Source organism: Platalea leucorodia (genome assembly GCF_965183815.1).
Source record: "Platalea leucorodia genome assembly, chromosome: 6".
NCBI classification, from domain to species: Eukaryota; Metazoa; Chordata; class Aves; order Pelecaniformes; family Threskiornithidae; genus Platalea; species Platalea leucorodia.
The window spans coordinates 69,707,077-69,733,113 of NC_138828.1; the positions used below are offsets into that span (position 1 = coordinate 69,707,077).

Genomic DNA, 26,037 nt, shown 5'->3' on the forward strand with positions numbered 1-26,037 from the left:
ATTACTTGTTTATATTACAAAAGGGCCTGAAAATATTTTATTGTGGAAAAAAATCAGCATTATTGCACTTTGAATTCATCATGAGTTTTGTTGACTTGCCTCCTCACAGAACATGTACTCAGTGATGACATTTTTAAAAATGAAGAATGACTGAAAATCACAATGAAGACTATAACTCAATATAATTCTTGCAGGAAACTCAAGAAATTAAACCATTAAAGCATACATTTTTAGTATCTAGTCTTTTTTGAATGATATTGCAAAGTCTAAATAAGTTTGAGCCTCACTGACAAAAAGCTTACAATGGAAGATAGATACCAGATGTTTTCATATAGTTATGAGTATTGCAGTTACTCATAACTGTTTCCTACAGCTATAAGTATCACATTGTTATTATCATAATTTTAACACCTGCCTCTTCTTTATTGCTAATTAATGTATTCTCCAGTTCCACTTCTGCTTAGTACAGTACACTGAGTTTCCACACTTCTCTCTAGACTTCTTTTGTATTTCCTAATGTATGTCCATAATTTACTTCTAATATGAGATATAATTTTGTTGACAGATTTTTTTGCCATGTTTGTATTGCTCTCTAAAAAGAAGATCTTACTTGACCTCTTTTTAGCACACTTCACTAAGAGATCATCTATATTAAGCGGGGATATCTGAGTCAGTGGGGGTAAATGACAGATGGCAAGGTCTGAAAAGACAATAAAATTCTGCCAGCAAAAAGCACTACAAAAAATTATTATCCATTTTCTGAGTCTTCTTCTTAATGACCTTTTATTGGGTCTTGTGGGGAAAAAAAATCCATTACAAAAAAGGAAGAGTTTTAGACCATGTAAAAATGTTCTTTAGAAAAAGACCATCCTCACTAGGAGACAGTAATTGCAGCAATGAGTACTCAGGGACTAAAGCACAGCTGAGCTAGGCACACTATAAAAGTTTTAATACTTGACAGTGCCAGAATAAACTTTCCTGATATCAAATTAGCAAAAATTCCTCTGTGATGATTATGCACAAGATACATGATAGGTAGATAAACGTGACTCTACTATATGTATGGAAAATTTAAGGCAAAAAAAATGAAGTAGCTTGCGCAAAGCTCCAAAGATCAGCAGTGCTGACATTTCTAATAAAATTCAAGTAACTCTTAATTCCCAGTCTGTATTCACTGTGCGACTATCCTCACGGTTTTTGCTGTTGTATGAATGAAACTGTTTTTTCTCCTTGGAGACAGTGATTATTTTGAAACAATCCTCCCTTTCCCCCCACCTGCTAATTATCCCTTGGGGGAAAAAAGTGACACTCCAGCTGTGGGAACATAGACAGGGCTGTGTCTTATTCTAAGAAAATCGCTTCAGGAAAAAGATTGGTGAATGGTTATGAAACTGCAAAGTGGATTCTGACCTGCTGCAGAGTCACTCCATGGCATGTCTCATGGCAGATAAGCTATGGAAAGCAACAAAATACAGCTTCTCATGCCCAAACAGCAGCTGGTCCCAGATAACTCCCAACAGCAGATATCATAATGAACCACTATTTCCTACATCAACACTGCTAACATGTTTCACTAAACAACTTTTCCCCTCTAACTTGGCTAGTTCAAAGGCTCAAATATCTGAAGACTGGATTTTGCTGCAGCTGGGCTGACCTTCTGGAAGTGGCCACCATGCCAAAATATCACATGTAATAGTTGAAATGCACACATCTTCGCATGTGGAAAAGAACATATTAAAATTCTGGCCAATGGTGGGTTACAAACTGGATATAAAGTACAGAAAAAACATACAGAAAGACTCTGTGGGTAGAAACTTGAGGGTAGCTGCTCAATGCGTCAAAAATATGCGCCAATTCTTAGCTGAACGGTATTGCAGTCATACTATTATCGTGCCTTCAGCTGAACAAGTTCAAGCAGAAAACTGGAAGATCTTGTAAACTAAGCAAGGTTATCTTGGGTCAACCCCTGAATAGAAAACGTATGTGCTGACACAACTGGTGCCTGCAATTCATTAGAGAGGTTCTCAGTGGGCCTGATGAAAGAACATAGCTGGTTGTTAGATGATGCTTGATGCTGCAAACACCTTCATTTAGGTAAGACTGATAACAAGGTTGTGACAATTTGTTGTCCTTAAACATCATGCAATGCATTTTATGGATGGATATAGCTTTTATACACAGTTGGAAGGCGAGAAGCAGACTATCTCTCAGGGCGTCATATAACTTTGCATGGACTGCAACAGTTCTGCTGAGGGAATTTTTCTGCTCTTTTTGGAGCTCTTTGTTCCACATCCTATTTTTCCAACTGTTTTTTACATCTGCGGAGAAAAGATGAAAGAAGAAAGCCCAAACTGGTAACGTATAGTACCTTTCACTGGTAGCTCCTGGTTTGATACTCTTATTACACATTATGAGTGCCTGTAAAAAGCGCTCCACTGCCTGAAAATATCAAGACTTGGATTAATCCTGCTGGATTTTAGGCATTTAGAACCACTAATGGCAATGGAAATGGGCACCTCTAGTCTATCCAAAGCCTGAAATGCTCTTTGAGACAACGGTACAATTACATTAGAGTTATAGAGGAAGACTACTATGGCCTTCCAAAGAAAGAATAAAGCACTCTTTGTTTTCCCAGGACGAGTGGCTAAATATTAAGCTGACCGAATCTGGCCTCTGAATTCATGATAAGAACATGAGAACTGAATGTGAAGGAGATTTTGTACTTGAAATTCATGCCAAGTATTTTGTCCTCATGCCCATGTGAATTCCCTCTGCAAACAAGTGCTTCGCTGTTACCTTGAGCTCCCTGCTTCTTATATTCATGTTTACTCTTGTACAAATTATAAGCACTTTGAGACAGAACAATTATTTTTCATTAGTATGGCCTCTGACAAGCCTTATCACCGCCAGTATCACGCTGCCAGTAACTAGCAGCATTTCCAGCCTCAGCTTTTCATGAAGGACAAGATTTCAGACCCTGGTTCTCAGGCTGGCGGGGCTGGTTGACCTTCGCGGGCTCCTCGAGCACGGGCGCCTGCCCTCCTGCGCCCGGCGGGGCGTTGTGAGCGCCCTGCGAGCCAGGTGGCCACGACAGCAGCCGTCCTTCGTCCTTCGCGCGGGTGGGCTGGGCAGCAGGGACTCCTTCCAGAGGCCAAGAGCTGCCCAAGCGCGGGGAGCGCGGGCCGGTGACCTCAGGTGCCCGGTCCAGTCCAACACGTGTTACGCAGTTCATGGAAGTCCTGTTGGCTTTACAGTTAATAATTCACCTCTCGCTTTCCATTTTTGAACAAGGTCTTTATTTGCATGGCGCGGGGTAGATTAATGACGTTATTTGCAATTGTTTTGAACTACCGCTCCCCGGCCTGTGCGGCGGGGGAAACCGTGGCCATTACACACTTGTTTTTTCCGACAACGGCGGAGGGCCCGCCAGATCTCTGCCCTAACACAAAGCCATTCTGTGCGCCCAGCAGCGCCTGTAACACCAGGGCAAGCCCCGAGGCCGGGCGGAGGAAGGCGCTGAGGGCAGGCGAGCCGCGAGCGCCGCGCTCCCGGCACCTAAGCGGTTAACGGCGGCGGCGGCGGCGCAGCAAGATGGCGCCGCGCCGGCTTCCCCCCCGCCCCCCGCGCCGGGCACTCGCGCGGCGGCCGGGCCTCGCCGCTGTCGCGCGGTGATGAGTCACCGCCAGGGGCGCGGCGCGGCGCGCGGCTCGGGGGCGGCGGGCGCGGAGCGGGCGGCGAACATGGCCGGCGTTGCCGACGCCGCTGCCTCCGCCGCCGCGCCGGGCAGCGGCGGGGACGGACGGCGCGGCGGCGCCCCGGAGCAGCAGGACGGCGGCCGCGGGGAGCCGAAAACTCTCTGGGGGAGCGGCGAGCAGCGGCCGCCTCCCGCCGGCTCGGGGCAGTCGTCCCCGCAGCAGCGAACCGAGACGCTGGGCTTCTACGAGAGCGACCGGGGCAGGAAGAAGAAGCGGAGCCTCTCGGGTGAGGGGCGGCGGCGGGGCGGGAGGCCTCCTCCCGCAGGCCGGGGCGCGGGGAGGGCAGCGAGGGCACCCGGCCGGGTTGCCCCCCACGGGGGACCGGGGTGGCCGCGGCGGTGCTGCCCGGGGCGGGCGGCGCCTCCGGGGCGCGTCGCCAGCGTTGGCTCCTCACGGCGCCGCCCGGCCCGGCTGGGCCCGGCCCGCCCGAGGGGCCGGGGCCGGGGTGGGTGCCTGAGGCGGGGCTGAGGGCGCCGCGGCCGCCCGCCCGTGCGAACTTCGGCGAGCGACTTCGAAAAGTGCGCCGGGACCCCGCGGGCCCGGGGAGCGGCGGCGTGCAGCCGCCCCGGCAGCGGGGCCGGGCGGGCGGGCAGCTTCCCGCCGGCCCCGCTGCCTCTTCGCCCCCTGCCCGTAAGCGTAGTCAGTGAACTCGCCCGCGTCAGTGAGATAACGCCCCTCGGCGCGGCTGGCCGCGTCCCTGCCGGGAGCGGCGGCAGCGAAGTCCCTGTGCCCTGGCAGGCAGCACGTTAGTTGGGAACCGTCGGGAGGCTGTTACGCCCCAAGGGCATCATCCACCGGTGTGTGCCTGTTCTACGCTGAAGCTGCAGCTCAGGTGGTGAGGCTCGGCACCTGCCGCGGCGTGACCGCAGCAGCGCGTCGCCCGGCGGTTCCTGACGGGAGCGGGGCGGGTGGGAGCTGGGCCCTGCGCCTCCCGAGCCCCGCGGGCCCGGGGCGCTGCGGGCGCGCCCAACTTTCTTCCTCAAGTACGAGAAACGCTTCATCGCCTTCGCGTTTCTTGTTACGTACGCGGAGCTGCGAGTCCAGTAGTCTTTGCCTCTGCTACTGAAAGTAACGCTGCCGTTAGAGCCTTGAAGTTGCATGCAGATTATGAAAAGTCTTTTAAACTAAATGCAGCTTACTAGCTGAGCATTTTATAGGGAGAAATAAGGGAAAATATCATGGCCTTTGCTATCAACGTGCAGCTATATTTACATTTACACTTGAACTGGTTATTTCAGGTATCTACAGAGTAATTTTTGAAAATAGCCCTGCCTTTTTTGTCAAAATTGTCACTCAGTGCCCATGTGCGGCAGGGTTGATTTAGCGTTGGTAAGGTTATAAATAACTTTATTAGCACCATATTCTTAATTGAGTGGCTTGCTGAAAATGTGGAAGGTGCTCAAAGTGGTGTTCAGATTTCCAGGCTTTCTGCGTCAGTGTTGGCTTGAATGTGATACCGCAGGTCTTACCTAATATAAAAAGGAAAAAATGGGAATTAGTATTTAACTTAAATGATCTGCCAACAATTCAGTGGTTTCCTTCTAAGCTTGACAGGTGCTATGTCCATTTCTGACACGTGTTATGTCATAGGACATGCAGCATCATTGACTGCACTTCTGTGCTATCGATGAAAGTGATGTAATTTCCATAGTTGTAAGGAATTGGCTTGATTGTAGTATTATGAATTGCTTTGTGGTGAAAAAAAGAATGGTCACAATACATACTGATGTGCCTGAAAGAGAGCTGAACTGAATAACTTTGTGAAAAGTAAGGAAATTTTTATTTGTGTGTGGGGGGGTATTTCCTAACTATCTTCCAGCAGTTGATTTTAAATTAAAAAATAGTTAAAAATCATTGGTGCTTTCTGACTCTTCAGGACAAGAAAACATTAGAAGAACAGGCTGCTTGATAGAGCAGCTAAAAATTCTGACTCATCTAATGGTAGCAATATGTTAACTAGTAGGTAGAAGTAGGGCTTTTTCAAGATAGTAAAGCAGGACCAGTACTGTGCAGAGAAGTTGTTTAGAGGAGAAGAAAATACTTGTTTTTTAAAAAAATAATGTGCTGTTTTAGTCTTGATTGATTATTTGAGTGTTTGTGGAAGAAGTGTGTATTTAGGACTGATGGAAGTGAAGTGAGTGCCTGGAATTGTTGCATTTAGGATTAAAGTTATGATTATATAACAATAGAAAATTATTGTGGCCCAGTGCATTTCGTGTTTGCACAAATTTTCCTCTCCATTTCTGGTTAATGGTTATCCTTTGTGTAGCTATGCATTCGAGTATAACTTGAGTAAATCATTATCTTTTTACCTTGAAGGAATTAGTGGTCTTTTATGTTTTGAAGATGCTTGTGCTTTTCTGTCCTGAGGTGGGGAGATAAATGAGAATACTTTAAGCGTTAAGAGTGTGCTATCTGAACAGCTTAAACTTAGGCCACAATCTAAAACTTTCTGACTGCAAAGGAGGGAAATTTGAAGTAGGGAAGGAATTTGAAGTAGGAATAAGAGTGTTGACTTATTTTTAAAAGAAAATGATGCTTTGATAGCAGAATTGAGCCGTGTTTCCGATGATTTATTACTCTGTCCTGCCTTGGTGTCTCATCCTGTTCTTTTGCTTGCCGTGTTTTTCCTACAGGGTCAGCCACTGATCTGTTTCACAGCTGGCACAGAAGTAGGGCTGATGCTGGGTGGCAGTAAGTGCTCAGAAAGGAGCTGGCTGAGCGACTGTGTGCTTCAGTGTACACAGTCGCTGTCACTGGAGAGATTGTTTTGCAATCACAGTCTGGAGCTTGTGTATTGATCAACCTCAGTCATGAGGAGTGATTCTCTCTTAATACCTAGGGCATGAAAGTCTAGCCAGGTGGAGGAAAGTTAAAATAATTTGTTTTTTAACAATAGGCCCATGAACCAGTTTGTGTGAGGTAAGGAGTGGGGAACAAATAGCTCATTAGTTAGAATCACAGAATATCTCAAGTTGGAGGGGACCCGTAAGTCGTGATGGTTGCCCATACTTTGCAGGAAACTTCAGTTGTTTGAGATGCATTATTTTTAAGTTAGAGAAGGTCGGTTATCTGAGGTGGAAGAAAATACACTTGGGCAGTTAACAGAGTAGTTAATTTGTGTGTTTATACTGAAGGTTTTTACTTTTAACTTTTTAAACAAGAAAGAATTGGGAAAAACAAAAAAGTTGCAAGTGATAGTGTTACAAAGGAAGACTCCAGAAAACAGGTTTGCAAGAGATCTGAACAATGATTTAGTGGTATGAACTTCTGCCGTATTTCACTGGAATGAACTTCGATTGAAACTTTACATGTCAATATTGGTTTTTTACTACTTATTAAACTGCATGTTGGTTTTGTTTGTTTTAAAATAAATACCTTTAAGGCTTACAGTAGCTTTGGCCTAATTACTAGAAGTGGATCTGTAATATATAAATCATCAAAATCACTATCCAAATAAGCTCATACAGGGAAAAACTGTTAAGTTCACATAGTTTAAAGCAAATGATGACTTAAATGATTTATTAACAATACATAATTAACCAGCAGTCAGTGAATTATATAGCTGTGATCAGTATCAGCAATATGATAAATCACAATCCTAGACCTACACAGAATGTTAATACAGCACTGCAAACTTCAAAATGCCTGTTTGTAATCCCCATAAGTTCTAATCACACTGAACACACGTGCCCCCCACCCAAGGCAGTGTAGGTTATAAGCACACCCTGCCTCTTCTGCTTCTTTTGTGCTTCTGTTTGAGCTGATTTCTTCTTTGCTTTGAAACTTAATTTTCTGCGTAATTTTTGCATAATTTTCTGGCTACTCTTCCAGCTAATGGTTGTCGTCACCTTCAGTGTGATGAATATTGAGAAGCCACTACCTCAGACAGTTTTGGGTGAACTCTTCACGCGTAGCACCTATACTTGCAGTCCTTTCTTAACAGCTATTATCTAGGCTATTTTACCAGGGGTGTGTTACCCAGCCTCTTCCTCACTCCAGAGATGTGGAGCATTGTACCATGCAAGGTCCACCCCTACCCACCACCAGTAGTCACTAACACTTTGGCTAAAATGTGAATTTACTATTTGTGAGCATGTTCTTGTGTCATGATAAATGCACTGTAGCTTTTCACGTGTCTGTCTAGATAAGTGATTTCCATCTTTTGGATGTTGTGTGAACACTGAGAGTTTCTATTTTTAAATGCTAACAATAACCAGAAATGTTGTACTTTATTGTAGTGTTCTGTCACTGCTGAAGTGTTACCAGGAGGTAGTAATGTCAGACCTTGTCAGTGAGTGTCGAAGCTTAAGCTCAGCCTCCTTATGCTGACAGCCTGAATTTTCATAATTATAATTCCATATTTTATTTCCTTTTGCAAGACTATGCTGTACAAAGGCTTTTCTTAGAAGCCCTATGAGTTGACTAAACATAGGTCAGTCAGCCTTTGGCTTATTTACCTACAGCTCTTAAAATGCAGAAGACCTGTGTGCGCTCGATTACTTTTTGGTCTTGAAAGGCTTGGGTCTGATAATCAAATGATGAGCATGCTTGTACTGTTTGTGCACTGAATCACTTGGGATCATGTATCCATGAACGTTTTGATCTTAGAGAAAGTTGTTCTTTAAAATAAAGAACAAGTTGCTAGTGTTGCTGAGAGAGAAAATAGCTTTTAAAAAGTCTAAAATAGAGTTTAGTAAATTTAGGTGGACTATCAGTATGTTAAGGATTAGATCCACTCAGCATATCGCATTCAGTGCAGCTGCTTTGAGTAATGTTTTGGAGAAGTGAGATGTCTGATGAAAATGATTGACTAGAAAAAGTAGCTTGGTTTTTTTTGTTGGGAGCTTCTCATATAGCTCCTTCTATACCAAGTTATTTGACATTGTGGTTACTATCAGCAGAAACCTTCTGGGCTAGATGTGGTGTAAATGAAGCACGTAGCAAGTAACAAAAGCATAGCTCCCTTCTCATTCGTTGGAGGTCATGCCTGAAGTGTCTTCTGCTTATGTGTGTTCCTGAATGTAGATCTTTCATTGCTGAGATTCATCAGTGCTGAGCTAACAAGAGGTTACTTCCTTGAACACAATGAAGCAAAATACACGGAGCGGAGAGAGAGAGTATACACATGCATGCGGATACCAAAAGAACTGGAAAAGGTGAAGTATTCTTTTAAGATTCATTTTAATTTAGAGATGAAATCTGTTGCATTAAATTATTTAAAGAAATATTTATTTTTCAAACACTTTTGGTACTAAAAAGATTTAAACATTTATAATTGTAAGTGTCAGTAACTTAAACATTTGTATTTCAGTTTTTGTTGCCTATGTTTGCTTGTTGCTGCTGGCAACTCATGGCCATTTGTTGATGTTATTAGTAGATACTGACATGGGTAATTTTCAAGTCCAGATGATGACAAATTAATTCAAATATAAAGATGTCACTGATCCTTAAAGGAATAGTCAAGCAAAGGAAGACTTTTTACTGCAAAATGTAATTTTACATTAAAAAAAAAAAATTGTTTAAAGATCTTTCCAGTCTAAAATGTTTTGAGGGTGGGAAGATTTCAGTCCTTTAAAAATATGGTGATGGATGAGTTTCTGTCTAAGGTTTTTAACTTAATTTTCATAGCCTTCTATTTTGCTTCTTGCCACTGTTTACTGCATCTTCCCTCTCTATCCCAGTGCTATGGCCCTTCCTGAGGCATTCCTGCCACCTCCTTTATGTCAGCTTAGATATAATTCTGGCCCTGCAGTGAGCAAATTCCAGTGCTGTAATGTAGAAGGGAGTTTTATTCTGGCTTAACCATTTTGAAGCCCTGTAGAAGAGGGTGTCGGATTTGGGAGGCAGCAGGAATATGCTCAAGAATGAGGAGTACGGCAATATTGGTAATAAGGTTAGCCTGCAGTGTAACGATAACATTAAAAGTCATATTGCTAAAATTCTCAAAACCTCTACGGATGAAGTTACACGGTAGAGCTAAGTCAATTTATCCCTAACTTATGTTGAAGGAAAAAGTCTTGTTTCGCTGTTCCTCCCACTTCAGTCTCCTGCCTTACGCATGCTGCCTGTTTTGCATGAGTTGTGGTGCTTGTAGGACCGTTCTCGGAGTTAAATCAGCTCATGCGGCAGTGAATGCTTCACTTTTCTTGCTCTGTTTGTTCTTTGCCAGGATAGTGAGCTGAATTGCTCAGCCAATATTCTTGAGAATCCAGAGCCTACACAAGGGCGGAAGGGGAGCTGTATAGCTTGGAGTAGGGGTAAAAGGATGGAAGAGCAGTGGAGGAGGGAGGGAGAGTAGGATACCCTTTGTCAGCAGCACTCAGGTTCCCCCTTCAGTATCATTAAGTTCATCCTTGGACCATGATGAGACCTGGTTTTACAAAACTAAGTTCCCAGTCAGTTACTGCAGTAACTGTATGTATGAGTAAGTATGGATGAGACTGGGCTGGACCTCTGGCGATGATGTAGTGATCACCAACAGGTGACAACAGGTTGCTCAGGACCAGATCCAGTTGGGCTTTGAACATCTCCAGGGATGGTGTCTTCGCATCCTCACTGTTCACCCATTCCAGTTTACAGTAGAATACTCCAATTATGGTAGAGTCTCAGCTGAACAGTATAGCAGTTCTACATCATTTCCATTGTAATTATATAGACTATTACGTGCCGTCTCCAAGCCACAGAAATTATTCTGAAGGATCATCACCATAGATTCCCAATAAAACTTTCAGTATGTAAGAACAAGTGAAGGCCAACAGACTTCCATAAATAAGGTTGATGCTGTAAGTGGTGAAATTGATGGTTTTTACATGGTAAATCAAACTTCAGTGTGTACTTTGAATATGAAAGAATATGAAACTGAGTAGTAAGCAGATAGATTTAAAAAGTCGTAGTTATCTTTTCATAGAGAGATTATGAAATAAATTTGTTACTTCTTTGCATGGGCTTAGTCCAGGTTAGTATACATACTAGCTATATCAAATTGAATCATACTTGTCGAAAAAAATTGAAAAAGTATGATGATGAGCACCTAGAAAGCAAACTAAATAGTGTACAAATCATTGCCTATTGGAGGAATTGCTTGACTGTGTGATTCAAAAGTCTGCTTAATTGAAATGAAGCACATGAGACACCAGGAAAGGAAGAGAAGAATTTTCATAATGGCTTGTATTGTTTACTACCTAATAGTATAGTTACAGACTAGGAATGAAAATCATAATTGGGTAGAGTGAGAATAAACTGGAATAAATTTATCAATGCTTAATCTCAGGAGATATTCTTTAACATGCACTTATTACATGTATGTAATTTTAGAGTGGGGTGTGATGTTAAAAGGGTAGTATTTTTGTTGTTATTGTTCTGAATACTCCTTTTTTATTTAGAGAAGCTAGATAATTTGTAATATAAACGCTACTTCCACTTGAGCTTTTTGTGCAGTGTCAGTGGCAGCTCTTCATTGTAATAGATTATATATACTAAAGGAAAAGGTGGTCTCTATTCCTGCTGTCTTAAGGGAACACCTGTCAATGGATCTCAAAATTAAACTTTGTGCTCTTTTGCTAAAATACAGTTATGATGATGTAAAAACTCTGTAAGCTTCTCTGTTAGCTCCTCAGTACCTGGAATGTAACAGCAAACATAAGGCTTACAGAAATAAGTGGAAGGTTCAGTGCTGATTATATTTCAGCGGGTGCATGTAAGTGTGCAAGTGCAATGTTGTAAAAAATTAGGAAAATGAGGACATTAAACGATAATTGCAAATATTAATGCAAGCTTATAGAATAGGAAAAAACATGATTATACTCAGGCAGAGAAAAAGTCTGTCTGAATCAAAAAGAAAATGCCGAATTGTTTTTCTAGATTTTAAAGATGCCCTCAAAGAATACAGGGGCAAAATGACAGGCTATCTTTATATTTTGCTTAGGTTAAGGATTAAAAAAAAAAGCATGTTCAGCTCCAGTAGTCAGCACCTGGTTTAAAAGTTAGCAAAGAAATAGGTAACTTGATGGCATATTAAAATGCAATGCATAAATTCATCTATTATTTGTAACCACGGCTCTTGATAATTTTGAATGATAACTCTCTGCTGAAATTTTACAAAGTGGTACTAGAGGTGAATAAGTGAATATCAGGGTGGAGACCTTAATGTCGTGATGGTATTGAAGTACAGACTGGAGAAGGTAGAAATAGTGTTATAAGGGAAAGCAACAGCTTAGAGATGATAGCCGTGCTCTTATGCCTGAGTCAGTCTGTGGCTTGCAGATAGATGTACTGGAATGTACTCTGTAGGGCTGCTTTCAAAGGTACAAAGATGAGAGGAGTAAGCATGAGAGAAAGGTTCTCATCAGTGACCTGAGCTCATTGGACATTGACCTGGCTGTTGTGCAAGCTGACAACAAAGGTGTTTTGAAAGGCAAAGAGATTGTGGGAGATAAAAGTAATTTACTTGTGCTTTGGTTTACTTCCCCCCCACCCCCCCCCCACCTCCAACCAGTGTCTTCCTTTCCCATCAGCAATACTTACAACTTTCATGTGTAAATGCATACCTGTCCTGGATATCTGGGCCAGCTTAGTTGTTGCTAGCCTTAATTGTGTAGCCAGTTAAGCTTGCCTTTTTATGTGATTTTCCTTGCAGAAAAAACCACTAGCTTCTGGTCTGACAGAGGCATAAAAGCATAAACCTAGAGCCCCATTCAGGTGCATATTAGATAGATTCAAAGAGCAGATAAAGAAGGAATGTCATGCGGGGAGAGTCTGGTATATAAGAGCTTTCTAATTGCAGAATTTACGTCTAGTTTAATTATCATAGAGTTGCTTGGCTTCTGGCTGTAATGAAATGGTTTTAACTGTTTCTGTAAATTAAGGTTAAAGCATTTAAACTGAGGGCAACTGGAAGTTTACCTCTTCATGTTTTATATTCTTCCTTGTATGAAAAAGGTGGATATTCTCTGAAGGAGAACTACCACAGCTGTAATTAACTGTGCAATAGAAAACTAACAAGGTTAAAAAAAAAAAAAATTATTAAAAAGGATGTAGGCAGAAGATGGCTGTGCACATGTACACACAGCTCTACATTTTTTTCCTAAGGTTAAAAACATTTTGTAACCTTAGAGGAAAGTCACCATTGGAAAATGAGCTACAGTTACATCCAAGTGCAGTTCATCTGTTCAATAAAGACTGAGTTCGGTGAGCCATGGAAGTGTGCAGAAGCCTTGCTGCTTGGACCTTGTGGTGCAGAATTTTTGCTGAATAGTCTTTCCAGTACATAGCATGTTATTTTTCTTACAGTTCATCTGATTGAACAAGTGAGAGTATTGTGCTTATTTGCTTAATTAGTCTTATGTAAATGTATTTTTCATAAAATAATATAATTCTTTATAAACTTTTTGTAACTCTTTATAAACTACTAACGTACTTCTGTTTTATTTTTGTAATATAGTTGATGTTTTTTGGAATCTTTTTGTGCCTGGATGCTTTTCTGTATGTATTCACCCTGCTTCCTTTGAGAGTTTTTCTGGCAATGTTCCGGTTCATCACTTTGCCTTGCTATGGCTTACGGTAAGTTGATTCAAGAGAAAGGTGTTGATACCCTTAAATAATGTTTCTCTGTTTATGTGTGTGCTTAATTTTATGGCTTTTCAGTGCCATTTGAACTACTAATGACTTCTTCCACTGAAAGTAGAAGTTTTGGTCTAAACTAGCGCAAGCAAAGGTGTGTGGGACCTTAAAGCTTTGCCACCAGGCACCAACTGTCATCCTTGTTTCCTTCAGACACAACAGTTTGATAACAGCACCACTTAGGCATATTCAGGTTAGTAAAGGACAGAGATGTAACCTTACCCTGTAGTTTTGTTCTTTTAACTAACATCTATTTGAACAGTGTTTTGAGATTTCTTAGACTTGAGTTAATGACTTGGCTCATGTCTTTTGATAGACTCTCTGATATTGAAACAAACATTTGATTTTTTCACAACAACAAAAGTTTTCCTTATTTCCATGGTAAACTTTGCCCAAAGGATCCCTGTGTAAAATTTGTTATTTTCTTTCCTTCAGAGAGTCTTAGAGAGTAATTGGATGGGACTAGCTAATCAGAATAATATTAAGAAATTTTAGATCTTAACCCCTTGCTTTTTTGTTCAGATCAATACTAAGAAGAAGTTGCTAATACATAGGATTTTTGCTTTGCCTTTCTGGTGAAGGCATCAAAAATTGGATAGAATTAATTTCCTTGATAAAAGTGGCTACTTCGTGATAAAGCTGATTATGTAAGTCTTAGGTGTAGCCTAAAAGAAGAGGAGTATTTGTATTGATGTTGTAATTTTTCCTTGAATAAATAAGGACTTCAGGCTTTTCATTCTGGATTCCCCCAAACTTTTAAGTTAACTTACAGTAGCTGATTTATTTATTTATTTACTTTTAAAATTGAGTTGCTTGCATTTGCATTATTAATAGTCTTTTATATGTGAAGTGGTTTTAGATCCATACTTTAGAGTGTATATTCTGATCAGAGAAAATGCTAGTCTAGTTGCATAAGAAATAATATTTTATAGTCTTAAGCTGAAATGTTTGCACTTGGGTGATGCTTAACATAGGCACTAGGTGGCAGTCTCTAATATTTTATTGTGCCGCTAATTTTGAGCTGAATCTCAGACTTTCATTATGTTAAAAGTTTTCCTAGCTGTGTAAAAAATATGGCAGCTATTTAGTTTTAACCTGATGACAAGTCAAATTCTATGCCTATTTGTAAATATGGATGGATGCTATTGCTAAAATATTAAAATTAAGGTCAATGTAATGGATTTTAATCTATCATTTGGATCTTACTACTTTTTTCTGTTTTAAAAAGTGTTCTTCCTTGTCTATAAACTCAGCTTTGCTTTTGACAAACAAATTTGCTGCTCTTCTGAAATTACAATTAAAAATTTGAAAGACCAGTTGCTGGTTTGGGGTATTGTTCAATATACTGAAGAAAGCAACATTGAAAATACCATATACACTCACGTGTGTGTGTGTGTGTGTATGTATGTATATATATGTACATACACCTGCAATGTTAAAACTTAGTCTGCTTGCTTGACAGTATTTTTAGTGTGTAAGGCAGGATAGAATGCAGTTAAATCTTATCAACTTGGCTATGTTAACTTTCAAGTGTTATCAGGTAAGATGCAGTGAAACTGAGATCATCTTGAATGAAGAAGGCTTTATTTTTGTAACAACTCCTGAAGCAATTTCTTTTGTCACAGTTTCCTCAAATGTTTATGGAATTCATTTCCCTAGAATCTCTTTACTTGTTCACTACTTGAGGCTTTGTCTAATTCATTAATGTTTTAAAGTTGGTGGCTTTCTATTGGATGGTTCACAATTCATGTTTATAGTATGTAATGGAACTTTTTCAGATGTAATGATTCTTATTTCCAGATATTCAGAACGTGTACTTTGCTTTTGGGGATTTTTTTGTTGTTGTTGTTCTAGTTACGCTGATTTGATTTGTTATGGAAAAAAAAAATTTGGGATTTTCTTCTAGCTCAGGAAATACATTTTTATGTGTTTGTAACAAAATAGAGTTCAATAGGTAAAACACGTCTGTAATTATAAAAGGTACTTATAAAGCAGGTGGCTGTTTATCTTTTAGCTTGCTCTTCCTCACAAATGTCAAGTAAGTGTTGAGAGACATGACTAGTTGTTATTTGAACCTGCCACATCATATTCCATTCTGTGTAGTAAATAAAAGTGCTCCTCCCTTCATCTTGACTCTTTTCTCAACATCTCAGTGAAGTGATTGAGCAGTGAGTGTTCTGTCTCCCTCCCAGTTTACTCCAGTTCCATCTATTTCCTCATAACTCTTTCTGCTCTTCTCAGTGTAGAAAAAGTTTATATTACCCATTAGTTCTTTAAAACAGTAAAACCACATCTTACGTAAGATGGGCTAATTCCTGTCTATGGTATTGTGTGCAGTGCTTAAATGTAGGGGGAGTGCTTTATAGCCTGTTCCACACGTTTTAATATTCCGGTTTACAGAGCTCTGAAAGGGAACAAAGAGTAACGTATCTTAAGGAAATTTGTTTCTTTTTTCTCCCTAGACAGTGTAAGTGCTTCAGTTTGCTAAGTCGTCATTCCTCATCACTTGATCTTTCCTCTTGAGTAAATTTAGTTCTGTGTATTTGTCAGAGCTACATTGGTGTTAACATAGCTGTTTTAAAGAGACTCTAAAACTTTGAAAATTTCAGTCAGAAGCATCCAAGATTCTGTCATTAACTAAACTGCTGGTTAAATTGCTATGGTCAAACTGGCAGAGGCTGAATCATCAGATTGTGGTGGTTTTGGCAGGTGCAACTTCATTACTGCTGTGCTCTGTAAATAGTAGGGTGCTCTTAAAAAAATTAACAAACACTTCACAAAATTAAATTACATCTTCTGAAATTACAAAAAAAAAAAAAAAAAAAATCAGCTCTGCTATATTTTCTTCCAAGTCATGGAAGGAAGTTTCCTAAATTATTCTCTTCGAATGTTATAAACTACTCTCATTTTATTAAAATAGTCTTATATTTTAATATAAAGACATAAAAGCACATACTTTGCTGGAACAGCAAATCTAAGGTAGAGAGAGAAGTGGACCTGGTGGAGTTCTCTTCAGAATTACAATCCTTGATGATGGGTTCCTAAAACTAACTCTACCTGTGGTTGAAACGTACGGTTTCCTTTTACAATTCAGGCACATTTTTTTTTGTTAATACCTCAGACCCAGAGATTCTGGGCAGATTAATATCTGTGCTTGTTTTGGAGCACTTTTGTAGAGCTAACTTTCTGTTTTTCTTGAAAATATGTTGCACACCAGTAAAAGCTCTTGTGGGAATGTGGAAAAGCTCATCTGTATTATTTGAAAAACACCATGATATGAAAGCTAAAATGGTATGTTAGTGAAACTCTGATGGGACTCCCAATTTAATTACACTTAAAAGCATTTTACATCTTGTCCACAAAGCAACTAAGGACTTGTTATGGAAAGTGAGACTTTTTTTTTTCCCCTCCAAATTCTAGCTTTCTCAAGAAAATACAGAAGTAGATTATGAATTTTCTTATATGTGAAGATTGATTGACAAGATCTTTACATTTCTTCCATGTGGAAATAGATACAGATTATAAATATGTGTTCTGTGTTTTTTACTCTGCTCTCTTCTCCCTGAAATAAGTGAATTTAGGTCCTGTCAGCAATAACATCATTAACTTCAGTTGTATTATATGTACCTCTTAAAATTTCCATTGCCCTCCTGTGAAATCATAGATTTATGCTTTTCATTAGGAAATAAATAGAACGGCATTACTTCAAGAAAGAAACTGTATAAAGAAAGCATCTCAAGAAAAAAAACCCAAACAAACCAAAACAAACAAATATACTGGCATTCTTATTATGGGCATTATTTCTTTGTTCATATTATCAGGTTATTAAATAAATTTGAACCTCTGTTGCACACTTATTCCCAAGCCTATTTTTTTTTTTTTTGCTAAGGGCTATAGCTGTTAAATACATAAACTTCCTATTATCTGGTTAAGTTCATTGAGAAAGTAGTGCACCAGTCCACCAAAATGTGTGGCTTTCTACCAACCAAAGCAAGCCAGGCGCATTCAGTATTTTCTGTAGTAAACTCTCAGATCAAGTACTCCTTTCTCCTTTCCATAACAGTGCATAGTGTAGCAACATTACAATCTTCTCTTTCTTTCTTTCTTGTAAATCAGACCGAAGGGAAGAGCACTTTCACTTCCTTTATAGGATGGAATGTGGTGTCACAGGGATTCCTCCTTGGTGAGTAAATCCTGATTTTCTTTTTCCTTCTATGCTGTCAGCCAAATTCACACATCTACATGTAATCAGTAAAAAGACTGATTACAAATGAATAGTATAGCTAAATTAACCAACATACTTCAAAGGACAGACCATCACTTAGTTGTAATAACCAAGACATGAAATTGATTCAGTGCTGTTTATGGTAGGTATATTTTCATATGTAACTTCGCATCATTGTGGAAGTAGGTTGTGATCTTAATAGATTAGAAACATTTTTTATGTAGAGCACCTGTGGACCAGTTCGGCCCAATTTAAAACAGGATATCTTGGAAAACTATAGCCCCTGCTGTACTTAGTTTATAGTGCCTTAAGCTTTTTTGCATTTATGCTAAGCAATGCTTCAGTCAGGTTCATAGCTATATTTTTGTGTGTATGTTAAGCAGTTTTTTGTAATGTTTAAATTTTGGGGAGTTCTGAAAGTTCATTGCTAGGTATCTTAGTATTAGACTTGAAGATTATTCTCTGCATAATAAAATACAGCACTTTAGCATATGTTCATTTACTGACTTCAGTTATAGTTGATTCTGTTGTTAAAAAAAGTAAAAGCTTAATGAAAGCTAATTCTAGTTGTCACTTATTTGAAACCTCATTTTTTTTATTTATTTTGAGACAGCTCTCATCGGGGCCTAACAGCAAGGTTGGTTTCGTTTCATTCTTAGCATGGTCTCGTGCTGTGTCGTGTGCATGTAGAGGCTTTTTATTGTTTGAGAAATGAAATGCCATCTAATCTTGGCAAACTCAGCTCTCCGTATCTTAGAATTCTTCATTTGGGACATATTTTTATCAGCACTTAGCCTGTATATCTCACAATTTTACAACAGTGAAGTCCTGCGTACTGTAAGCTGTATCTGTTTTTAAAGTCTCAAACTGGATATTAGATTTGATCAAAGTAGCTTTTCTTCCTGAAGCCAAACTTAATTCCAAACTTGAGCATAATTGTAGGAAAATACTTCCAATAGTTCACTTTGCGCATTTTGAAAATTCTTATGTAGCTGTGTAGCTATATGGGCAAGTGTGCCCTTCAGACAAACTTGCTTGGGTTTTGTTTTCCGTGACATCTTTGCTTAGTATGCTAACAGAAAAATATCTCTTTACGTGTTAATCTGATCATTCTTGTTAATCCTTCATATAAGATTAGAAATTTACGATACCACAGTACGTTAATGAAGGATACGTTGAAGGATTAAGACTTTGATCAGGACTAAATCCCTACATGTAAAGCAAAATCCCACAGTTCAGTTTTCATAAAAGTGTCTGTGATGTAAAAATGGAGAAAGAAAAGATACCTGAACAAAACTTTAACTAGATGACCATTTCAAGAGCTGAAATATATTATTAATTAATATAAACCTCATTGGTTGTCTAGCTTTTTCAAAGTGTTAATATCAAATAAATAATACAGTTAGGTTTGCTGTAAAATACTTGCTCAAACTTGTAACCTCAGTGCTAAAACACTTTTTCAGTGCATTGTTAGCCAAACAATAAGCCTATATAAATGAAAAGGTTATTTTAATAGTGCAAAGTACAATAACATTTATAGAAATAATACTGTTGTCTTTAGAGTTTATAAATGTATGCAGATGGTTAAGTTCATTATTAAGGTTGAAAAATCCATTATTGCAATGATAGTGTATTCGTATCTTTAAATTACTGTGCCTGTGACATCAGTATTGGAAATTTTGTCTGTGCTAACTACGAAGGAGTAATTGTTTAATCAGAATTATTTGGATGAGTCTGTACTAAAGGAACCAATTGAAAATGCAGTCATCCTATTGGACATCTTTAAACTGTAAAATTAATTAAGAAAAATGTGTTGAATTCCTGTTAGTTTATAAAAACCAAAACCAACAGCCAAAACCGAAACAACTCTATAAGGTGACTGGGAAACCATATCTAATCAGAGTGGTGAAGATTTGAGGACCATCAGAAAGTCTGAAAGACGAAAGTGAAGAAGTCATATGATAGCATATGACAGTCTGTGCAGAGTTAAGTTTAAAATAATATATGCAGAGTGCTTATGCATCAGATGCTAAAGTAATTAAGTACTCAGACAAGTGTACTTGTCTACAGATTACTTTGTGTACAATGTAGTGAAAACATTGTTCATTTTGCAATGACAGTTGCTGAAAAGCATACCATAGGTGACTCTAGTGAGATTTTTAGACTTTTTTTATACAGTAAGAACAAATTCCTGTTTGTCCTGGGGTGCATTTTATGTTCCAAATGGTTTAACCAGTTTAAATTCAATAAGTAAGGCTTATTAAAACACTTAACACCCGATCTTGGGTTTTTTTGGAAGTCAGTCACTTAAGCAAACTTGTGCATTAGCTACCTGTGATTTGTAACATATTAAAGCCAAATAGTAGTAAACTGTGATTTATTTTTAATGATGCTCTACTTAATGCTAAGTAACTTTCAATTATACAGCCATTGGAACAAAAAAGGGATTGGTGGGGTAGATGCCAATACACTGAAAGCCTTCAGCTGTTTTGCTTCCTTAATAACTTAAAGGAAAAATACTGTGAAATCCAACATGCTGTTCAGCTGAAACAGCCACAAACATATATTGGTAGTATGAACACTTGTATGGTAATGGCCTGTATGAACGATTGAACCTAATGTTTTTCAACCAGTAGATGGAGACAGAACTCTTATCACTGTATGAAATGTGGATCATGGCCTTTTGGGTATGGTATCAAATAGACATACCTTGAAAATGATAGTCAGGTAACTAGTTCCTTAAACTTTGACTTGCTAAGGAGATTGCTTATGACGAACACTGTTTTTCACACCAAATTTTTCTTCACTGAGTAGCTGTTTTATGTATATCTTGAAATAAGTTTGACTCTTAATTTTGTAACACTTAGAGTGGGTTTTCTTACAAATGTCACAAGTAATCCTGAAAAATTCTTAGATTTTTTTTGTCCCTAAAATTTATAGAACAAATTTGTGGGTAGCCAGAATATTTGTTTATTCTAATTTGATAGTATTTTAATTTAATTTTTATAGTATAGCAAAGTAATTCTTCCTAACTGTTTATAAGGGAAGTTGCTTGGGTTTAGCTTTCTAAGGGGGGAAGACATACACAGATCCAGTGGTTTTCTAAACAGAGGAAAGACTTGGATTCACCTTTTCTAAACGTGTCTCAGGGTGGACAAACCATAAACTGGGAGGTTTGAAGAATGAGTATTAAAACTTGAGCTTATGAATTGTGTTGAAAAAAAGTAATTCTTTTCTGTAACAGACCAGTTTTCTGAATTCCTAGTCCTTGGTTGATGTCAGTCCGTGCACTGTATAGATTTTGCTGTTGTTTCACTTTGAACTGCCTCAAACACTGTGTGGTAAGCATTGAGTTTGGCGTGCTTCTCCTTTTGCTTATTGACTGGGCTGAAAGAGAAGCATGCTGTGGTGGAATAGGGAGGTATAGTAGTAGGGCTTGCATGTCACTTTCTTAAATTAAAATGAATAATAAGCTTGTATATCCCCTTAAGCATGCATTTGTATAATTATATTATTTGGAGGCATAAGGGTTTGTTTCAGTGGAGATTTTCTGTCAATTAGTAGACGTAATGGTAAATGTACCCAAAGGCTCAGGAGTTTGAAGATCTTGTTAAGTACATGCTGTAGAATATTGAAGTCCCTGCGTGTGTCTTTTCTCTGTTGTCTTAATTTGGTAGTTAGTGTTACAGTTTGAGAGAGTTTATCTGTAGAGCAATGCTTGGATTTTCACTCTGAATTCCTGCAGATTGAAGGGTCATCTCATGTTTAACTGCTCGGTGTATTCAGCAGTAGTAATAGTTAAGCAATACAATATTTTATGTAGCAGATAATAGAAAGAATGGATAAGCCTTACTCTTTACTATTAAGGTACTTTGTTTGAAGAAGTTTAATTTAAAAATTTGATTCCTTGGTAGTCTGGTCTGTACAGCTACACATGGGAACTTGAGGCTTAGCATAATGAAGCCACTTGTAAAATTCTGTAAAGAGCATCTTGGAGAGCGTGACTTATAGCAAAAATGTTAGTAGTAGTAATGGAATAATGGCAGAAAATAATTAGGTGAAAAGACAGAAATCGTGTATCTTAAGGCGTGTTTGAAGGACAGTCCAAATGCTCTGAACCTGTGTATTTACTGGTTTATGAGAGGTGAAAGTTGTAATTTGTTATATTCAGCTGTGTAATCAGCCAAATTGTGAAGCACTTCACATAACATTATTTCTGGAATCTGGTAGGATATTAGAGTAACTGCATCTTGGACAAAGGCTCTCCTGGTACTAACTTTTAAGAGCAGAGTTCACTAAAGCCAGGAAGGTGTTAATATTTAATTCACTTCTGCAGCATCACTGTATGCCTGGGATATCTTTGAAGGAAAAGACCAATTGATTTCTATAGAAAGATTCTACTGCTTGCGGTTTTGTAACCAGAATGATTAAATATAAAATAAGATAGTTGTTATGCTCTTTATTTATTGTTCTCCTTTTCTCACTCATGAGAAAAAGCACCCATAACTAATTTTAATGTGAAACCTTTCTCTCTGTATTCTGCATGAAGTGTGCTTCATGCACAACTGTAAAACTACAAAATCTCCTGAAATGAGCTAAGCTGTTTCAGCTTCTCATATCTCTGTTCAGTGGTTTCTGGAGTTGTACAGTAGCTCAGTATTGTCTAGTTCTTACCTCTTGGCTCCCTACTTTCAACTGAGATACTGAAAGTATTATCAGCGCTATGCTATATATTTCTTGTTTGTTTCTTGACCTTTGTATAGTTGTCGTAGCTTGGCCGATACCAGCTTTTTTCTTTGGGTTTTTTTTTTTTTTTGAGGTTCTGTAGTACTCATGGTGTGGATGAATACAGCATTATGAATTTGTATGTGATATTAATCACGAGGTCTGATTACTTAGTGCTCAAGATTGTTCTGAAAGTACTGTCCAGTGTTGGCACTGAGTAGTTACTGGAGACAATAAGCAGAAGCATATATTGAGAAAAATGAAGGCAGAAAATGTAATGTGAGTAATGGGTGGGCTAAGACTTTCTATGAGAGACATAAAATCACATCAGCCTGCGTGTGTTTCGATGTATTAAACAGTTTAATGCAAAGGATAGGAATGATTTGTGTCAAGTACAGATTGAACCAATGCGAGCCTGATAACGTACTAAAACTGCAATGTTCAGTTGTCACTGAACACTGACTACATCATTTCATAACTGCAGGCTTTGCAGTTAGTTCTGCGTATTTGCCAAAAGGTGACAAACCATTAGACTTAATCCATTTACTTGATTTCCCTGGCTTTGTAGGAAATAATTATCGCTAGCCTATATTATATTCAGAGCCACACCTCAAAATCCTTTTGTAAATGTTATTAGCCAGAGCGGAAAAGGATTCTGCTGCAATAAAAGTGCTTTTGTGGATTTATGCAGTAGTCATGGTTAATCTCTCTGAATCAGAAACATGTTAGTTGTAGACCATAGATTACTTGCCTAGTCAATATGAAGGGGTCTTTCTTAGTGTGCAACGAAAGAACACTGGCGTATATTTTAAATGCCAGGATCTTCTTACTCTTCTCACTTTCTAGAAAGCAGTTTTCTGTACTCAGCCTTTGCAATAATCCCTTGTACTGACTAGGAGTTAGAGATACTGACAGCTCTTCTGTCATCAAACTGAGTAAATTGAAAATGTGAGGATATTTTTGCGACTTCTTTTAAAGATATGTTTTGAAGAAGTTGTCACAGCATTACTGTTGGTTCTGCTTCTCATGTGGATGAGAAGCACAAGAAGTTATTGCACAACTTTGAATAGATCATTAATAGAGTGTATTTTTAGTTAAAACATCAGAAAAAGAATGAATGGAGTGTTTACTGAAGTTTTTTCTGGATATACAGACTACTGAGAAACTAAATCCAAGTCACTTTGAGAGGTAAAATTCTCTAAAAACATTATTTGAATGTACTTTATTCTACAAAAGCTTAATTCCTGTAAGGCACAGCAATCAAGTGTAGTTGATCTGACCCTTTTGGGCAGCCTTTGAATTGAATCGTATGATATTCAGTTTGTTCTGTATCCAGCAGGTTCTCAAAATATGTTCATGTTTCCAGTGTATAGGATGCTGCGTGCAAGTTTGGATGTACCTTCATATGGCATTAGTCTCCTGAGTTAGTTTTCAGTTGAGACAACCTTTAGAAGAGCAGTTGTGCTCTTGATTGTGTGTAGTCCGTCCTTAGAGTATGTATTCCCCTGTGATGGTTGCTCTCTGCGTTTACACTGGCTTCTCCTGAGTTGGTTTTACTCAAGTGAGCGTAGTCCTACTGATGAAAATCAACACAAGCAGAAGAGTGACAGGGTTAACAGTACAGAATAACTCTGACTTGTGACTGTACTGGTGGTTGAGCATCTTTGATATTATTTGTAACCCAGAAAACCTTTAGCATGATAATTTTGAGTCTGTATGGGTTTGTGGACATCAAAGCATTTTTCTGTGAGAATGTTTCTAGACTGCTTCAGAAACTTCATAAACAACAGGTACTGCTTACTAGTGCATTTCAACAAGAGATCATACCATCATAAAAATTGGTACCTTGCCAAACCTTCAAAACATAGACTTTGGAAGTGGGTGTCTCTTTTTTCTAGTCAAGTTTTCTCTACCAGGTACTCACTACTTCTCTAATGGTAAGGTAAATGTCAGCTGGAAGAATGAAGATGCTGATTTTTTTTCAGTAACAAATTCCAGTTCTCTTTTTCAAATACTAAGACCTGGCATTACTGTTGTGGAGTAATACTACCTTTGCCATTTTATCCCAGTCTGCATTGTGAAGTCTGAGTGTTGGTTGGGGCACTTGTACTGAAATGACTCTGAGTACATTTCCAAAATTGAAGTAGGTTGGAGAAAAAGGAACATGCTGTGTTGCTCAGCATATGAGTGGTGATCATAATCATGGGCTTGCTTGAATACTATTAATGTTTCAATATATGCTAATATATTTAAATAAGTATAATCATTTAAGTCAGATGTAGTTAAATAGGGCAATAAACTTTCAAAATGTAATTTTGCAGGTTGGAGAGGGTGCTTTTTTTTTTGTGTGTCATGCAAGGGCATAGGTTCTTCAAGCCGCAGGCAAATACTGGATGTGCTGGAAAATGGACACTTTCAGTTTTCTTTAAGTTTTTAAATTGGTGTTTTCAGTTAAAACTCAATTGGGATTGGAAAGGAAGAAAATTCACTGAGGCTTTTTGTCAAGGACTTAGCCTGAAATAAAATGTGGTGTGGTTACTGTTACTGGATGACTTCTGAGAGCAGGAAAATGTCTCTTAGGGCGAGAAAGCCACTCTAAGCAGTTCTGGTGTGCTGGACCAGCTTGAATTCTATTATTTAGAATATAATTAATACAGATTATGCAGTAAAAAGTATATAATAAAAGGAGCAATTGATCTCTGTTCAAAGTGTAATAATGTAAATCTGAGAGTTCTGGAAACTTTCTCGCTCATATTCCTAGAATGAGCGTGATCTGTTTGCCTATTGTAGAATGACGCTGTGTGGTTCCGTGAGTGTTATAATGCATGAATGCTGTCTTCAGGGCTTTTTTCTTTTGAATGGAAGACAATAAAGAAACCCGAAGTATAACACACTAGCTCTGATATTGTATTTAAGTAGAATGAGTCAGGTAGCTGGGATTTTTGACCTGTCTGTAGAATGTATTGACTCCCAGAGGTCCTAAGTAACTGTTTGAATGTGTTTTAAAAACAGCGTGAATTTTTATCAACTTACTCTTAATTTTTTTCTAAACGTGTTATCAGTTTATGGGAGCATTGTCTAATCTCTGGATAACCTAGTGATTTAAGAATACAGAAAATGAAAATTCATAACTGACATTCTGCTAATTGGTTCCGACTTTTGTGAAATGTTAACTTCTGCAAAAGCCTTTCAGTGTATATTAAAAATAAATATATGTAATAGAAATTTTTTCTCTATTTTTTAATATTTAATTCAAAGGCTTTTTAAATGCTTTGCATCCTAGTAATACTAAACTAAATAGACAAGTAAATACTGCCTTGCAATTTCATTATGCTTATGGCTGCTGTTGTGGCAATTGAGATAAAGCTATTTTCTTCCTGTAGTTTTAGTTTATAGGATGAAATTGTGTAATGATTCATTTAGTCTTCTGGGTTACTTGTGGGACTATAAATGGAAAACTTTTGCATTGGTTCAAGATCAACCTCAAGCTCTGATGTCAAATTGTTTGCATTTACTGCTGCAGAGCTTAGAGCTAAAAGATGATGTGGAATTGCATTTAGAACATGTTCCTCAGCATCTGGTTCATTATACTGAAATTGAAGATGTCTGCTTCATTTCTTTTTCTTTTGGTTATAGCAAATACAATTTCTTTAACTGAGGAAGTCAAAATGATAAGTAGAATTGGCCGGTAGAGGGAAGGTAAATTAAAAA

General features: G+C 38.5%; 1 protein-coding gene across 1 annotated transcript in view; it reads left to right on the top strand.

Annotated features, from left to right (window-relative positions):
- The first annotated feature begins 3,725 nt into the window (after positions 1-3,725).
- Positions 3,726-26,037, top strand: part of TAPT1 (transmembrane anterior posterior transformation 1) — a 50,702-nt gene continuing 28,390 nt past the window's right edge. Inside the window, exons 1-3 of the mRNA XM_082315982.1 lie at positions 3,726-3,981; positions 8,784-8,914; positions 13,198-13,316. Coding sequence (XP_082172108.1) covers positions 3,741-3,981; positions 8,784-8,914; positions 13,198-13,316 — 491 coding nt within the window. The 5' untranslated portion in view covers positions 3,726-3,740. The remainder of the gene's footprint in view (positions 3,982-8,783; positions 8,915-13,197; positions 13,317-26,037) is intronic.